Below are 18,408 nucleotides of genomic sequence, written 5' to 3'. Positions count from 1 at the left end.
ACACCCTTAGAAGCAGTTTAGCAGCTGATGAGCATACAGCACCTTTTAACTTGTGTCCTTTATGTAAAAAGTCAGGATTTTTCTACTTTATAAATTGCTACACACAAATGTTCAGCTGTCAAAACTGTAGTTCAAAGTGGTTCAAACTTAAAAACGTGTACTCTAACATTCCAATTTAAATGTTTAAGTCACCCATTTTTACTGACACTATACTGCCTCTCTGTGGATCTACAGTGAACGTGCATGCCAATAAATGAAACAAATGTTGACAAAATAGAATTTTACTTTAAACACAGCAAATTTTGAAAGCGTTACAATACTGCATGTTCTTGCAAAAGCGTCTTTCTTCTTTTACATTACAGGTTATCAAAATTATTTTTTAGGCAACTTTCAGTGAAAAGAAACTATGCAATTGTGAAACTATGTTTTATACATTTGCAAAAAGGAGAATAATATAAAAATTGATGTAATTACTGGTATTTGCAAAGGCAAGGAAAGCTGAGAATTACTTCAAGTTGGTCAATTCCCAAAAAATAATTATAATAATAAAGAAAGAACAGTACCATTATACATGTAAAAGCACTTCATTACATTGTCAAAGACTCAAAGCTATATCGGGTGAATGTGCTACAACAGTTCACATATTAACAAAAGATCTGATGTCACCTTTAGTTTCCTAGCATGTAAAGTGAGCATGACTCTTGCATTGAGTGTTTGAGTAACCGTTCAAACAGAAAAGAGATAAAATACTAAATAAATATAATCACCTAAAGATACAAAAATCTGAAAGAGAAAATGTTCTGTCATTTATTACTCCCAGAAAACGGAATTTGTTTCAGTAACAGGAATTTAAAATATAATAAAAAATAACAAAATCTACAAAAATAAAATCATTCATGAAAATGTGGTTCTCATTTTAGATAAACAAAAGCAAAGAAAACGTAAAAACAATCCTAATGTGATATGATCAGAAAATGACACAATGTAAGCACATTGGACTATTTTCATCACAATCATGTACAAACTGACTAATTCAATGATGTCTAGGTCACCATATTGCCAATTTGTTAGCAGATTTTACTATAATGCAACATTTCAAGGTTATGACAAATTTCATGTGCAGCTTAAAGAATGTTTCTATAGTTTTTTAAGCAAAAGATTAGAACGTGACGCAAATATGAAGTCTGTTTTGATAATGATCCTTCATTTAAATAAAATATTGTTATCGATATAATTCTATAAATATAGATTTGTTTTTAATTCATTTGATAATATATTTACATTGAAATATATTATATATACTTTATGTTTATCATACAAATAAACATCTATTCCCCCAAAAAGGTTATTGAAAATTAATTAAGCCATATAAATATAAAATACCTCTTTTTAATGGATGACAGAAAACAAAAACAATAAAAAATAAAAATAAAGACAAACCTTTGGTCTCGTAAATCACAAAATAATTATTTAGGAAATCGCAGAAAGAGAATCCATTCAGATGAGGTTGTGCTACCATGTTGTTCATTATGATCTTCCCATAAATAATGAAATGAGCTTGTAACCAAGGAAACGTAGCAAAGTACAAAAGGTCTACAAAAAAAGAATCATATAGGCTATTAAAGCGTCTGCCACCTAATTAGTGGCAAGATAATGAGGTGTCATTCAGACTTTTTTTTTCTTTTGCAGGGAAGGGAGAAAGGGAAGTACTAATGAAAGATTTCAGGTTGGACTCTCCTTGAGTTGCCCTGTCCCACCTCCCCCATCCTTACTGACTAAGAGGAACAAACCACCTTTGTCTGTCCGAGCTGCCACACACCAATTGAAGCTCTCACAGCGCCTTCATAGCACACACCTGTCATTAGAAGTGGATAAAAAAGCTTGAAATGAAGCCAATGAAAGTTGGCATAACATGCTCAGGTAAATCCTGCAGGGAGTCAAGTTTTTACTGCGTGTAATTTCTCTCACCGTTCCCACCTGTCACACTGAGAAGATGTAAGAGAGAAGTTTGAGATAACAGAAAGCCAATAAAAGCTGAGCTACTCGTTTCCAAACAGTTTGAACAGGAAGTTAACAAGTGCTGGGAGGGGATAGCAACATGTTGATTAACTCCATTTATTGCAGTGGTGTTAAACACACATGGGTCAAATGGATTCCCCTCCCATGGCTCTCTACCAAACCAATGAAAGCTCATTCTAGGCGACTGTTTTGAGCTAAAACCACAGCTCAGCTTAACAGGACATACAAAGTACTGCCTGATCTGCAGCTGTTTCACTACCGAGTTAACATCAAGTTTAGCCATTCCACACATAGGCAAAGCTTTTTCTTAGTTTCTTCTTTCATGATCCAAGACTGCTGTAACCACCAAGACTTTTCAGTAACATTGTACGATATATCATGTGCTTTTCAGTAACTTCTGCAAGAATTTCTTGAGCAGACAATTAGGAAATGAGAGTTTGAGTAGATGTCTGCAGGTCTCAGGTATGTGCTGCTTCCTACCCACACGACATGGGTAATCGCCTGGGTGCTGATTGCCCGAAGCCACATTGGGAATAACACGCTGGTCCCATTGAACATCGAGGATTTAGATGTGTATGTTGTGGTGACGACTCTTACTGGAGTCAATGTCCACTCTGCGGGCTTCTGCAAACGCCAGGAAGGTAAACAGGCCCAATAAGTTGACTGTAGTAATCAGGGCAAACACAGACGCCCACGAGCCTGTGGCTTCGATGAGATAGCCGGAGAAATACACCATTAAGACTCCTGCGCAGAAACCGAAACAGTCACCATCAATGCTAGTTCACTGTTCCCTGAAGCTTTGAATTTCAAGGAGAAAACACACCTGACAATTACACATCATTTTATCTTTAAATGGATAAAACTGGAACAAAGTATTTACTTCAGCAACAATAGCAAACAATCTAAGCATACATTCATTCAAAAAAGCTCACCTGAGAAGGCACCACATGTATTCATAACACCTGTAAAAGAATGACATATAAGCACTTCCAAATTAATGTTTTTTTAGAAACCCTAGAAAACCCTTTTTTGCCCCACTTACCAAACAGAGATCCAGCACAGGAAGGGGCAAGGTCTTGAACGTTAACAGAAACACCACTGCAAAGAAAAAAAAAGAAAAAGCTTTTTTAGTTACTTCATTCGTCAAGGCGATAGGAGAATTCTTGAAACAAACACAAAAAGAAAATTTCATTTAAAAGAATCTAGGTGTTCATAGGACTTTATAACACATCCAGAAACACATATACAGTGGTGGAAGTATTGATTAGAAATATTTATCCTCATCTCCTGGCAACAAACATCTACCCTGTAAAGGTGTTAGAGGATAAACTAATTGAAGATACATAAAAAATGATTAACTTCTGAGGTTCAAAAACAGGATGAAAAACTTTACATTTTACACTAAATGTGTCTTTTTTTTAACCCTCTGCATGTTCCATCCTTTGTTGTTATCACATACCGAAAATCCATTGCCTGGTAGAATTCTCATGTTATTTCACATGTGAGAGTTTCCTGTTTGTTTCTGTAATGTATTGTGATGCTGGAAAGTGAAGGTGCTTCTGATATATACATAGTACTGATATAAGCCAGCACTAAAAGAAACAATCAGTTCCTTGCTAAGAACCAAATACAGTTTATATACATACACCTGCACACCGTAGGCCAATAAACCAAACTGCGAATATTACAGAATAAAAAAGAAAAAAACATAAATTCAGTCTTACAGTACTAGAAAACCTGACTACCTTGTTCTGTTAAAGACGGAACAAGATCAGGAAAGCTGCCTCTGTCATTGGCTGCAAACAGGAGATGTTTGAAGCAATGCTGGAGAGGAGGACTCTGTGCAGACTGATATCTATCATAGATAACCCTGATCATCCTCTCCATCCTGTACTGGACAGACAGCGGAGCGGCCTTCTCAAAAGGTTCAGATAGCTTCGCTGTCACCGCTATGAAAATCCTTCCTGCCACATGCAAAAGACTGTCGCACTCCTGTATGTGCCGCAGATCAACTATATTTTGTTGATGATGTAAGTGCATCTCAAACCTCTCAATATCTTTTTCCAATCATATACTGTTGATACAATTTGTTGTACAAGCTGATGCCTGTGCACAGCTGTTGCAACAGTCAAATTTCCCAATTTAAGATCGATAAAGCATCTTCAAATTAAACTTTCTTCGTTATATCACTTTAATATACCACAAATAAATTACCATTCACGTTCTCTTCTTTGTACAGGAAGCAATGTTATCTTCAATAATATGCAGAAGACTGGTGCCAGAAAGGGAACCTTCAGCTTATATGCTGTGAATTATTTTGCAAAAGCAACTTCCCCACATAGGGGCAGCCAGACAAAAAAAAACCCTTCTTATAATAACACAACTTGAGCTTAAGTGATGTCTTTTGCATCATTAACAAGTTTTTGGAAAAAAAAACTCATTTCAAAGGCACTATTCTTTAGCATTTCAAAATTGATGAAGAATGGGATACCATGTAAAACCACTTCATAAAAAGCATAAAAGCTGGGACCAGCTACAAAAACCTTTATAAACTTTAGTCCTACTTTTATCATTTAGAACTTTCTATAAAAAGTCGTTTTTTTCCTTTTTGGTGCCGCTATATAATTGGAAATAAAGGTAATGCTTAAATGGTATATTCATGATGGAAACTACAACAAAAATAAAAACAGATGGCTACATGTCAGTACAAGTGGGTGTTATTTTATTTATTTTTTAATTTTTTGCCAGAAAAGTCCAAGTGGATGCCTGTACCTGTGACTGAAGGTGGTGAGGCCCATGGTGGCTGACACAAATGCCACAGCCCAGAGGAACGTGGTGTTGCCACATAAAAGGAAGGTAAACACACTAGACACACCCATGGAGAAAAACTAAAAAGAAAAATGAGTACACACAAAGCACAACAATGAAAATGAACACTTCCACCAACTGGTAACGCAATGAGGGAGGTGCACACAGTGCAAACAGAAAGATTACGGTAATAGGGGCAATTTCAAATATTGTACCTGCATTAACTTTCTCACTGACACTGTGTCAACACCTGGAGGGGATTGACAAAAAAAACATGTAACTGCTTTGAAAAGTACATAAATGAGAACAAAACTGCTTTAAAAAGTACATAAATGTGAACAAACTTAAGAAAGTCTTTCTAAAATGATCTACCTTGACTAATTAGGTGGTCAGACAAGCAACCGCTGAAGAGAGATGAAGGTATGGCCACCAACCAAGGAATGACATTAAACACCCAACCCTGGAGAATGCCACATTTACAGGTTTCTTACAAACAATATTTGCTGTATTTTTATTGTTATTTTTTACAAATGTAGCAATGAGAGTAAACTGATAAGAGCAGGTTACCTTGGCATCAGGGAAGCTTTCTTTAAAGAACGTTGGTAACCATGACAAAAGAGTGAAGTAAGTGCTGGCTGTGCAAAGGTGCGTAACTATGACGGCCCTGGTCAGAGATAACAGTCCCATCAGTGCAAAGCAGTTCCTTTTACATATCAAAGCTCATCTGTGCCAACATTTTAATTAGTTACAAAGCCCAAAATGGCCTTTATTATTTGTCTGCCACACCTACATGCATTTTCTAGAATGTTTTCTAAATAAGGGAAGCTGCACAGCTCATTTTCTGTTTTACAGCTTCATTGATTCTTATTAAACCAAAGTGCAGCTCTCTCACCAGACTGCACGCTGTTTAAAGAGACGCAACCAATGTCTTTTGGTAAGTTTTGACTGAGAACCACCACTGCCAAGAGACTCCAGGCTGATAAGAGGTCCTGCAAACACAGACGAGAGGAAACATCTGGGCATACAGGAGAGCAGCTATAGAAATCAGCAGGTGTAATTTGACTGGACAGATAATGTTGACTGAGCTGAAGCATATCTCACCTTCGCCTTTGAGCAAATATTTCCACATACAGTAGGCCCAGAGGACAGACATGAAACCAGAGATGTAGAAAACACTCTCCCAGCCATAAAGATCCAGCATGAGGGAGCCAGCCCCTCCAATCAGCAGAGTGCTGGGGAAAAAACAACAACGAAGAGGTAGGTTGAGGAGAGATAAAAAGATCAAACAAGTGGCCCCGCAGCATGCTTCAACAGGGCAAGTCAGACACGAGCAAAGCATACGGCAGTCGTACAACGGCCCCTATCCGCATGCTTTAAAGTTCCACTCCAATCATCTTTTGATCTATTGCAAAAGTGTTCTCATTGGGCTTTTAATTAGGGTTCTGCTGTTTTTAGCCAAAATAAAAATAATAGGCTTTTATTGAGACATATTTTCAGCTGAGCAGAAGGAGTTCATCAGAAATGTGCTTTTGAGGTGTGGGCAAGACTATTGGCGTGGAGTAAGCCCACCCCCATTTCCCATTATCATCTCTCTCACTAGCTTACAGCCCCTCACAACCCCAACCTGACATTACAGATGAAACAAAAATGGTAAGCAATATTGGAGCTATCCCGTTATACAGTTTTGATCCAGATGCCAGCTCAGACGAGGACAAGGAAGACATACATGGATCTCTTTGTCTGCAAGTGGATGCATCTGAAAGATTGTAGCTTCTACGTCACACCTACAAGCTTTTTCCAACAGCACTTTTTCGTCTGCTCCTGATTACGATTTGAATAAATACATAATTAGAAACAACATTTTGAGCTTAATTTTTTATATATGTCCTCCATCATTAGAAAAATCCTACAAGAACATGTTAAAAATACAAAAAAAAAAAGAATTTTCACTGGAATAGGTCTTAAAAAAAATACAACTTTCTATGAAACAAATATTTATATGATAACCACTACTTCCCTCATCTTACAGAGTTTCATTTAACTCACCCCAAGTAGGAGCCACTACCCACAGTGCTCATGAGGAAGCCTCTTTCACTTTCCACCACCTTTTGTGAGCAGAGGCTTGCTAGAGATGGGTAATGGACCCCTAAAGCCAAAAACAGAGCAAGGAAATACTTTTTTTTTTTTAGAAAAAAATATGTTGCATAAGAAAAAACATTTTTTTACAAAAAAACAAATCACTTATATTTGTACAAATGTTTAAATAGAAAGCATCTGTTTGTACAGCAAACCCTTGCGGCTAAACAATTTCAAACATGATTACATAAATACTGCACATGTACTCAAACATCAAATACCTTTGGGTTAAATACCACATCAAAGAGATCAGTAAAGTAATGCTGTGATTACCTTTAAACAAAAAAAGCCCTTTTTCCTGGGTTATCTGTAAATTAGGTCATTTCCACTTGAAAAAAAGTGAAGCCTTGAATTGACTGTTGTCTAGGTTTGAAAAAAGAAACTGCAGGTGTATGTTACACTGCTAAAGACTGCTCTCTAAAAAGTACACAGCCTTGGCAGGTAGGACAAAAAACATGTAATGTGGGACTGTGAGTAATTGATAGTTATGAAACTGCATATTTTAGCAGTGAGAGAGCCTTAGAAATGACTGTGTGTGTGTGTGTGTGTGTGGGGGTGTGGGTGTGTGTGTGTGTGTGTGTAAACTGCAATGACGTACAAATGACAGGTTGTCCTGATATGCAAAGGTGACACAGATGCCAAAAAAATGACGCACACATGCTTCTCTTCTGGCCAGTGAAGCCTTTTCCAATACAAAGCTTTGAAATATTTGATTAAAACTAGTTTTACAAGACAAGCAAACAGGGTTCAGATACTGAATACAATGCCCTTACTTTATATGCAGATGCTTTAAAATGATGCCTTGTGTACTCCAGCACCAGTCTCACCTTGCAGCAGGCCCATGAGGAAACGAGCCAGTGTCATTGACAGGATCGGCTGGGAGCAAAGATGGGCCAGGATGGGGGTGAACGCGGTCATTGACCCCCAGGCAGCTGCAGCAAGCAGGAGGACCTTCTCACCTCCAACCCTGCAAAGATGAAGGAATTGATTGACTAAGTGATGAAAGCAGACTGACTGATTGTCATGGTGAAACCAAGGGCTGCATAGTTTAACTTTGATCCCTTCAATGCACTGAACTTCATCTTGCTTCTCATGGGGTTTCTCTGGAAAATAAAGGGTCTAGATGGATGTCGGAACATGACCACTGCCTGGTTTATATTGGTTTATTTACACTTACTAGAGGACAAAATTATTAGCCCCCCCCTTTAAAATGTAATGGATTTTTTCTCGAAAATTTCTAAGTGTTTCCATTACAGATAAAAAATGTCGAAAAGCATTTCTAAACATACTAGTTTTCTTTCAAATCCGCACATTATTTTCACCTGCACACAATAACAGAATATTTCAGGACAAAGTCAAATGAACATGGTCAGTGTTGGAAGCCCCCTTGAGAGCTGGCCTTTTTATTGACCTATAGGACAAAATCTTAGTGCCATAATTTGCTTTAACTTTGTAATGCTAAAAGCTTGTAAAATTAAGTAAAAACTGAGTTACCACCTTCCATTTTACCTAGTGTAAAAAAAAAACTCAGTAAAACTCTAAGCTCTGACTTGAAAAAGCATCATGCTAAATACAAAAGGAAATCTGTTTAGACTTCAGAAAAAGGATTGTTGATGCTCACTTAGCAGGAGAAGGCTATACAAAGTTATCACAGTGTTTCCAAATGTCAAGAACTGGAGTGAGAAGTATCAATAAGAAATTCAATGAGAGCCACACATTACTGAACAAGCCTGACAGAGGTAGGAAGTGAAATAGTTCAGACACTCTAGAAAGATGAGAGGTGTGTCTAAAGTCTCCAGAACAACTCGCCACTTTGGCCGAATCTGAATTCTTCCCCTATGGCTTCTCCCTACCCTGCCAACTGTAGGGGCCATTTGGAGGGGAAGGGTTGTCCGAAATAGTTTATTTTAAGGGTTCCTCAAAGAGACACTTTTCTTCACTTGGGTGTGTTCTGATGCACAGAAGTTTACATTTAGATGTAAGTAATGACTTTTTGTCTTAGCATGACCTTTTTAAAATTATAAAACCGATGCTTTCATGTATTTCCAAGCACTTGCAGCTCCAGGCTAACGTAGATGACCCACGACTATTGATGACGTCATCGAGTGGGAGTAATATCCAAATTCAAAGAGCATAACTCTCCGTTTGGAGGGCTAAATGTAAGGGTAGAGAAAAGTCGTAGGGGTAGGGCAAGAACTTGGATTTGGCCAAAGTCTTCCAACACAACAACAATCCAAAACATACAGCACTCCCTTCAGAAGACCAAAGTGAACCTGATTGACTGGTCTGCACAAAGCCCCCACTTGAAAATTTAAATAAGTGGAGTGAACTGAAGACCAAAATCTTTGCCAGAAGGCCATCAGATCTGAAGGAGTTTGAAAGATTTGCCAAAGAAGAATGGGTTTGGAGTAGAGCCACTGCTCCTCCACATTGAGAGGAGTCAGTTGACGTGCCTCGGGAATGTGGTACGTCTCCTGGACGCCTCCCTGGGCAGGTGTTTTAGGCACGTCCTACTGGACGAAGGCCATAAGGAAGATCCAAGACATGCTAGAGAGACTACGTCTCTCGACTGGCCTAGAAACACCACAAGAGGAGCTGGAGGAAGTGGTCGGGCAGAGGGAAGTCTGAGCATCTTTGCTTAGACTGTTGCCCCCACGACCTGCTCCTGGGAGGGAGGAAGGGAGGGAGGGATGGATGGATTGGCAAGGATTCCTCAGGAAATGTGTTAGAGACTTGTTGAAATCTACAACAAATGACTGCAGGTTGTTAACCAGGGAAAATAACTGGCTGTTAGTATAAGGGGTTTTAATAATTTCAACCCTGGTAGTTTTTTGTTTTTGTATAATTGTTTAGTTTCTATGTGCAAAGTAAAATAATGTCAGCATAAAAAAATAAAACTAGGTTGTTAGACAAAGTTGTATTAAAAACTATTTGCTCCCTTCAACAGCACTTAAACTTTACATTTATGTTCCTAAAACTGCAAAATATCACATTTCAATGCATTTTTCTTTAAAGTTACACTGATTAAAAACTAAATGTCGCTTAGAATGATGTTTAAAGAAAACGTTTTCATCTCTTCGGGGTACACCCTCCAAAGCTGGTTTCCCTGACCGTCAAAATGTTTATTTTCCGCCGTCAGTTGAGTATTTGCATCACCTGGGATTTAAATCGCGGACCATCAGAAGGTCTTTTGTTTCATAGCAACGGCGTGGATCACCTGTCGCTGACGTAGCCTCCGAACACCTGAGTGAAGCAGTATCCCCAGAAGAAGCTGCCCAGGACCATGCCGGACTCCCGCTTGGTCCAGTTGAACTTCTCCGCCATGCTTACGGCACAGATGGGCATCGCCACACGGGCACAGTACAGGAGGCATGTCCCGAGCAGCAACACCACGGTCCAGACCCGCGCCACGGGTCTGTGGAAGGAGGGAATATTGGTCAAACATGTCCAGCACTTAAAAAAAAGTAATGGTTGATCTTCAGAAGAGGAAGCAATCAAAACTACTCCTGAAAACAACAGAAACGCATAAGACTGGAAGAAACCAACACGCCATTCGCTTCAAAATCGTGACTTTTAACTATTTTAGCCTCTTTCCATATCATTAAAACTTATTAGTGACTCCATAATTTGTCTTGTGTTTTTTATCATAATTATTTCTAAATGTTACCTAGGCCAGTTGGTGTGGTGTTCAGGGCACTTCTTGTGACCACCGGCGACCCCCGTCTTGTCCGGTGGATGGTTCTCCTTAAAACAGACCAAATCTGGACTACAGCTCTTGCCATGTTTTTGAATTACTGCCATTCAATGCGAGGTACTAGTGACGGACGGCAGCCTCCTCTACCTCTCCGGATAGTTCACCGTTCGTCTGTCAGAATGGAAAAAGAAAAAGGCACGAGCTAAAAAACAACAAAACGGATATTTCGCGGCAACCTCATGGGAATTCAACATTTGACGCCATCGTCGATGGTTTCTAGACTCACCGGGACACATGCAGCGGTCGCTAAACTAAGCGTAACACAGAACAGAGGGAGTCTGTTTCGGTTTCTCCTGATGCCCTGGGAGGGATAATCCACGTGTCAGTTTTTTGCCTCTGCCTCCACCTCCTTCAGTCGCAAAGCCACGCAGTTCTTTTTGTGGGCGGTATGGTTTTTCAGGAAGTGATTTTTAGAGTTCAGCTGCGCAGCTCCCCGTTACTTCCCCTTTCTCAAAAAGTGTCTGTCATCATGTGAGTGCTCGCTCGCACGCGCGTGGTGCAGAAGCATCTGAGCTGTCACGGTCATGATGGTGCAACAAAGACAACATAGCTTAGTGCTGCATGTCCGCGTGCCTGTTAGCAAAACGGCTGCCAGGCTGTGTGGAAACGCACACAAAAAAAAAGATTCATTAGGCCATTGGTTCTCAGACTTTCTTTAACAATCTGTTTGTTTTATTTTATCTTTGCCAAGTTTCACTCAATCAGTCCACCAAAAAAAGGGTGTTGGCGTGAAAACAATGTAAACAGCATTAAAGTACATAATTAAATAATAGAAAGGCCACATTCACACACACACACACACAACTAATAAAGGCACAAGACACTATTAGTAAATAAATAATCAATACAACCATTGGAAATAAAAGAATGACTAAATCAGTTGCATTGCCAATTAGCAAAACTGAAATATGGGAATTTAACTAAACAAGTAGAATTTCTAAAAGATAATATGTTGGCTATATTTCTACAATTTCTTTTTAATAGAGGGTCTTTGACATAATAGAGAGTCATTTCATAATGCAACACATCATCTGTTCTGACAAAAATTAAGTTTTTTGTGTTTTTAACATGTTCTTGTGGCATTTTCTGATGATGGAGGACACAAAGAATATTAAGCTTAATATTGCATTTCTGGGTATTTTTATATCGATGTTTTTGTAGATCAGCAGCAGACGAAAAAATAACACTGGAAAAAGCTTGTAGTTGTGATGTAGAAGCTACAACAGCAGGCCACAAGCTTGATGCATCTACTTTCCACCAACTGGATCCATGTATCTCTTTGTTTTCCTAGTGGAAAACTGACATCTGGCTCAAAACTGTACTGGGGGTTAGTTCCAATAGTGGTCACCATTTTTGGTGCCCCGGCTGGGGTTGTTAGGGGCTGTACGATGATGGGAAGAAGGGGTGGGCTTACTCCATGCCAGCAATTTCACCCACAACTCAAAGATAAATTTCTAATGAACCCTTGCCGCTTTGCAGAAACTATGTCCAAGAAAACGACACAGGTTTTTTCATTCAGACCAAAAAGGCATAATCATAATTGAAAGACCACTGGGAATGCTTTTAAAATAAGTCAAAAGATTACCAGGTTGGGACTTTAAATCAATCACATACAATTTATGTATAAGAAGCTATTCATAATCATTATTAATTTAGAGAATTTGGGTAGAAATGGGGGTTACTATGATCCTCCGAAATTTGACTAAAATATATTTATTTTTTTCTTATAGTAGGGCATGTCATAAGAGCCTAAACATGTCAACCATGCTATAACCATGACATGGTGCAGTGGAGCATAACTCCAGTTCAGAATCACAATCTTTTATAAACAGTGCACATTGTACATCAACATTATAGCATCATCAGATTGGTGCTCCACATTAAAAGACAGCATAAAGTGACACTAAAAAGTAATCCTAAAATAGAATAACAACACATATGGCTGACGTAATGAGTGTGAACATAAAATATGTGGAGTTGTAGTGAGGAGGGCAGCAGGTTGAACGGTGAGAAGACATGTGGGGTGCAGTATTTTCCGATACCTTTCGCTTTATTCAGATAGTGTGACATCCTTCAGGGATGGGAGGAGGCAGCCAGTGATCCGCTGTTCCATCTTCACCACTCTCTGCAACTTCTTCTGCCCTGGCTCATTGCACAGGTAGAACCACACTGTGATGCAGTATGACTGGATGCTCCTAATAGTGGAGTGGTAAAAGTTAACTTACATGGTACTTCTTGAGTCCTCTCAAGAAGTACAGAAAGATGGTCTGGGGGTTTAGGAGCCAAGGCAGGTCAGAGATGGTAGTGCCCCAGAAGGGGAAACTGGTGAACCCTTCCATGTAGTCGCTGTTGATAGAGAGTGGGAGTGGGTCTGATCTTTACCCCCTGAAGTCCAAGATGATCCCCTTTTTCATAGTGGTGTGCATCATGAGGTTGTTAGCTTGACAACTCACAGACAGTTTGAGCGTTTCGACAAAGTCAACTTATCATTTTCAGTGATCAAACCCACCACAGTGCTGTCGTCTGAGAACTTCATGATGGTGTTGCTGGAGTGCAGTCTGCATTAGAGGGTGTAAAGGAGTGGACTCAACACACATCCCTGTGCTCATTATCTGTTAGGAGGAGACATAGGGACCTAGTCTGACTGGCTGGGGATGTTCTGTGAGATGTTTAAGAGGCTGTATTCAACACTCAGTGTGTGTGTGTATATATATACAGTATATATACAGTCAGGACCATGAATATTTGGACAGAGACACATTTTTTCTAATTTTGTTTCTGTACATTACCACAGTCAATTTTAAATAAAACAACTCAGATGCCATTGAAGTGCAGACTGTCAGCTTTTATTCAATGGGTTGAACAAAAAGCTTCATGCATAAAAATGTGAAAAACTAAAGCATTTTTTAAACACAATCCCTTCATTTCATGGGCTGGTAAGTAATTGGACAATGGACTTCCATGCTATTGCATGGGCAGGTGTGGGCAATTCCCTTATTATGTCATTATGAGTGAAGCAGATAAAAGGCCTGGAGTTGATTAGAGGACTCATGCTTGCTTTTTGAAGATTTTGCTGTGAACAGACAACATGTAGTCAAAGCAGCTCTCCATGCAGGTGAAAGTAGCCATCATTAAGCTGAGAAAACAGAGAAAAAAAACATGCCAGAAATTGCTACAGTATTAGGAGTGGCAAAATCAACAGTGTGGTACATCCTAAGGAAGAAAGAAAGCACTGGTGAACTCAGCAACGCTAAAAGACCTGGACGTAATCGGAAAACAGTGGTGGATGATTGCAGAATCATTTCCATGATGAAGAGGAACCCGTTCACAACAGCCAACCAAGTGAACAACACTCTCCAGGAGGTAGGCGTATCAATATCCAAGTCTACCATCAAAAGAAGACTGCATGAAAGTAGATACAGAGGGTACACTGCAAGATGCGGCCACTCATAAGCCTCAAGAATAGGAAGGTAGATTGGACTTTGCTAAAAAGCATCTAAAAAAGCCAGCACAGTTCTGGAAAAACATTCTTTGGACAGATGAAACCAAAATCAACCTCTACCAGAATGATGGCAAGAGAAAAGTATGTAAAAGGCGTGGAGAAGCTCATGATCCAAAGCACACTACATTCTCAGTAAAACACTGTGGAGGCAGTGTGATGGTCTGGGCGTGCATGGCTGCTAGTGGCACTGGGACACTAGTGTTTATTGATGACGTGACAGAGGACAGAAGCAGCCCAATGAATTCTGAGGTGTTCAGAGGCATACTGTCTGCACAGATCCAGGTGAATGCAGCCAAACTGATTAGGCGGCGTTTCATAATACAGATGGACAACGACCAAAACATACAGCCAAAGCAACTCAGGAGTTTATTACAGCAAAGAAGTGGAATATTCTTGAATGGACAACTCAGTTACCTGATCTGAACCCAATTGAGCATTTCACTTGTTGAAGACTAAACTTTAGACAGGCCCACAAACAAACAGCAACTGAAAGCCGCTGCAGTAAAGGCCTGGCAGAGCATTCAGAAGGAGAAAACCCAGCATCTGGTGATGTCCATGAGTTCAAGACTTCAGGCTGTCATTGCCAACAAAGGGTTTTTAACCAAATATTAGTAAAGACCATTTTGTTTCCAGTGATTTCATTTGTCCAATAACTTAAGAGTCCATGAAATGAAGGGATTGTGTTTAAAAAAATGCTTTAGTTTTTCACATTTTTATGCAATCTTTTTGTTCAGCCCATGGAATAAAAGCTGAAAGTCTGGACTTCAATGGCATCTGTGTTGTTTTATTTAAAATTCACTGCGGTAATGTACAGAAACTAAATTAGAATGTGTCTCTGTCCAAATATTTATGGTCCTGACTGTATATAAAAACTTTAAAATCACAGTTTAAAAATCTTTTATTGCAAAAAATAAAGCACATAAAATTTCACAAAAAAAGCTGGGACTCTAAATTATCCATCTAGAATAGTCTCTGTCACTTTCTGTCATCTGGCCTGATGCTTACAAACTCTAAACACTTTCCTAATCTCTCATATCCCCCACCAACACCTTCCATTCTTTAACATAACTATGCATTTAAAATGTTTGCGTCTTTGTTCATATCTTCATAGTAGCTTAAAAAATTCTATGTAAAATGTTCTACAGACTTCCATCCACTAGATGCACCAACTGAACGGTGTATGTTAATTTAAAGAAGATTTATCTGAAAGCAGCACAATGATTTTCTTTCCCCGGATCAAACCCTGCTGCCTAAAAATGGTTGCACATTGTCAGCCTAACTTAGGCTGTATTCAAATGTGCCTATGCCAATCACTTTCCCTGTCAACAGACAGAAAAAACAATGCAGACAAAACACCAACTTTACAATGACAAATGCAAACTACAATACCAAAGAAAGTTTAAAGTCCAAGCGTTACTTTAGTGTAATAAGTAAATTAAGAACAAAAACAATTTTTTAAACCACCTGAATTAAGTATCAAAAAGCAATTCCTACAAAAACAAAGTTATAAGCAAATCAGCTTGCTGGGCTTAAAAGTAAATGTGTCCATTCTGTAATGAAGTGCCCTCTTTTTTTGTAGAAGAACTGCAGTCTTTATTTTGGGTCTTCAATGGTTCCTTTGCTGAGGTCGGTCATTTTGGGGTATTTCACTTTTTTTTGGTCGAGTTCATTTTGAGCCCAAAGCAGCAGCTTCAGTAGCTTGGAGAGCTTGGGTGTTGACTCTCTGTTCTCGTAGTCGAGAACACATTGATTCACTTCACTCCACACCTGCAACAAAGGATAGAATATTTTTTGTTAAAAAGTGATTTTTTTTCTCCTCCAAACAAATCAGGTATTAAAGTTTCCTTAAAGACTCCAATGAAAGCATAGCATTTTTCTCATGATGAAAGACATATATAAGGACAACTAGGTTTAAAACTCCATTTATAAATATTTTTTTATTAAGTCAAATTGATGTGAATCAGGAGCAGACAAAAATATGCTGTTGAAAAAAGTTTATAACAGTGACGCAGCTGCTCCAGTTGGAGGGGCAAAAGCTCCCTGCTCTACTGCATTGCAATACATCCACTTGCAGGCAAATAGATCCACAAACAGATTTGTTTTCCTTGTTTGAACTGCCATCTGGCTAAAACTGTACGGCTGAATAGCGCCATTACTGCTCGCCATTTTTGTTGCACCCCTAATGTTAGCTTGGAGTTGTGACAGAGTGTCAACAAATGCCTGTCCTCATTACCCTCAACAAATGAGGGAAATGAGGACAGGCTTACTCCATGCCATCAGTCCTGCTCACAACTCAGAGGAGAATTTATAATGAACTACTGCTGTTCTGCAGAAACTGTCCTAGAAAATGACACAGGTTTTTGATTTTAACTATAAACGGCACAATCACAATTAAAAGACCGGGAATGCTTTCACAATAGATCAAAAGATGACTGGAGTGTGAATTTACGTAATAGATATAATCAATTCCAGATGTGAATTGTGAATGATTATAAAAAATACATAAACAAACTTCGTTGTTGTACAGTGATTACCTTCTGCCTCTGCATCGTATTGAGCAGATCCCCAAAGGGTGACTCTTCCGGATTGTCAAATGCCAGCAGTGCGAGGGTCCGCTCCATCTCCGACAGACATTCTCGGCTTTCCTCTCCCTGATCTGCTAATTGTGACTGGGCAAATTCTAGGGCAGCTTCAGTTTCCTTCAAACGAATCAGCTCAATAAGATGCTGCTGCTGCAAAACATAAAATAGAACACTGTTTTTGGGGGGTTTGTTTCTCACATATTCACAAACCCTCATATGACGGTTGTTACAATTTATAAAGCATAACCCTTATTCTTTAGGATAAGAGTCTAACAACTTCTCTGATTCTAAAACCAGAATTAGAAAAGATCAATTTAAAAATGGACCGACACACATTTAATAAGCAAGTCAAGAGCAAAGATGTGTTCTTTACCTGAAGGTGGAAGTAGAGGTAACGGTTTGTATCCAAGAGTTCAGGGTGCAGGCTGTTGATCAGTGCAATAGCATCTTGGACCTGTCCCTTCAATATCATCTCTCTGATCTTAATTCTTTCATCTAACGAGTCCAAGTCCACACTGGGCTCAATACCAGACTCCATCCTGAACTTCTCTGCTGCCTCCTTGAAGCCCTCTGTTGAAAAGATCATTAGATGAAATGTTGAGTGTTTTGATCTATTACAAGCACAGAGAAAGATCACATAACGAGACTTGAATCTTTACCTGTAACCAGGTAATTCATGATAAGTCTATTCATGTCAGCTCTCTGAATGTGGACATTGTTAAGTTTATCCATCCATTCATCCTTTGTTATGTCGTCTTGCTTCTCCGCATAACTCATATTATGTCCTGCAGGAGCACAAAAGCCTTGTCATTTTGATTTATCAGATAAAACCTGTCAGATATATTGTCAAAACGCAATGCTTAGGGGGAAAAAAGGAAATTGTGGCTCAATCGGGTAAGTCTAGGAGAAGTATGGTGCCGCTCTATATCCGAGTTACGATGAAATTTAAAACATAACGGCATTACCATCATCACGGCTAAAAACACAGCCATCTCGTACCATTATATTACATTCTTTTTGGATAATGACGAACGCGAAAACTACTTTTATAGTTCATCTGTTTTAGTTCTTATACACGGACACGTTGAAATATAAAATACTTTTAACAGTACCTGAAGATTTTTCTAGCAACTTATCAGAAGTAGCAGACAAGCTAATGGTCGGCACTCTTCTTCTTTTACTTTGTTAAATCCAACTTCCGCTATTGTGGACCCTGCATTTAGTCTACTGCCGCCTACAGGTGTTTATAAACTTTGCATCAAGAGGGTCTAAGAAAATCCGAGCCACATAAGTTTTTTTTATTTTGTTGGTTAAACAACGTTTATTTTTAGTGTTTTAGAATTTAACTCGAATGCAGAACATATGTAGTGCACGCTATTTCAAGATGTTAGATAGTTTTTTACATTTCTACTGGAGGTTGGGCTAAATTACAACATAACCTACATGTTTATATTCCACTTTATTAAATGGTATTCTAAAATAATAAATTATTCAAATTCAGCAAGGTGTTTTTTTTAGCCATTTCCGGTACTCTGTTCGTTCCCTACAAAATAAAACCCCACGTTTAAAACAAACAACGGTATATGTGAATTCTATTGATATACTTT

At 38.8% G+C, this 18,408-nt stretch overlaps 2 protein-coding genes across 2 annotated transcripts; both read right to left on the bottom strand.

Annotated features, from left to right (window-relative positions):
- Positions 1–265: 265 nt before the first annotated feature.
- Positions 266–11,322, bottom strand: slc17a9b (solute carrier family 17 member 9b). Its single transcript, XM_004070513.5, has 14 exons — positions 10,944–11,322; positions 10,631–10,828; positions 10,181–10,378; positions 7,791–7,930; positions 6,874–6,973; positions 5,929–6,059; positions 5,720–5,816; positions 5,395–5,491; positions 5,200–5,287; positions 5,043–5,077; positions 4,792–4,907; positions 3,062–3,117; positions 2,952–2,981; positions 266–2,763 (listed from the first exon to the last, which is right to left on the bottom strand). Exons 2-14 carry the CDS (start codon positions 10,762–10,764, stop codon positions 2,585–2,587), a joined length of 1,401 nt encoding a protein of 466 aa, XP_004070561.1. The 5' UTR covers positions 10,765–10,828; positions 10,944–11,322; the 3' UTR covers positions 266–2,584.
- A 3,777-nt stretch (positions 11,323–15,099) lies between these two features.
- On the bottom strand, positions 15,100–18,053 carry LOC101165057 (glucose-induced degradation protein 8-B homolog). The gene is made up of 5 exons (XM_004070514.5): positions 17,914–18,053; positions 17,461–17,586; positions 17,175–17,371; positions 16,754–16,951; positions 15,100–15,986 (listed from the first exon to the last, which is right to left on the bottom strand). The coding sequence occupies exons 2-5, from the start codon at positions 17,576–17,578 to the stop codon at positions 15,813–15,815; spliced, it is 687 nt and encodes a 228-aa protein (XP_004070562.1). The 5' UTR covers positions 17,579–17,586; positions 17,914–18,053; the 3' UTR covers positions 15,100–15,812.
- Positions 18,054–18,408: the final 355 nt, after the last annotated feature.

The sequence above is a fragment of the Oryzias latipes genome, chromosome 7, assembly GCF_053564925.1.
Source record: "Oryzias latipes strain Hd-rR chromosome 7, Olatipes_Hd-rR_3.1".
Lineage (NCBI taxonomy): Eukaryota > Metazoa > Chordata > Actinopteri > Beloniformes > Adrianichthyidae > Oryzias > Oryzias latipes.
Note: the sequence above shows the minus strand (reverse complement) of the source record. Positions and strands in the feature narration are given on the sequence as shown.

Excerpts from the sequence above, each read along its gene's own strand:
- slc17a9b (XM_004070513.5), bottom strand. The coding sequence starts at position 10,764 with ATGGCAGTAATTCAAAAACATGGCAAGAGCTGTAGTCCAGATTTGGTC. Across the intron at positions 5,288-5,394 it reads AAAGCTTCCCTGATGCCAAG|GGTTGGGTGTTTAATGTCAT; the intron begins GTAACCTGCTCT and ends GGCATTCTCCAG. Across the intron at positions 4,908-5,042 it reads CAGTGAGAAAGTTAATGCAG|TTTTTCTCCATGGGTGTGTC; the intron begins GTACAATATTTG and ends TTTTCTTTTTAG.
- LOC101165057 (XM_004070514.5), bottom strand. The coding sequence starts at position 17,578 with ATGAGTTATGCGGAGAAGCAAGACGACATAACAAAGGATGAATGGATG. Across the intron at positions 16,952-17,174 it reads ACCTCTACTTCCACCTTCAG|CAGCAGCATCTTATTGAGCT; the intron begins GTAAAGAACACA and ends TATGTTTTGCAG. Across the intron at positions 15,987-16,753 it reads ATACGATGCAGAGGCAGAAG|GTGTGGAGTGAAGTGAATCA; the intron begins GTAATCACTGTA and ends CCTTTGTTGCAG.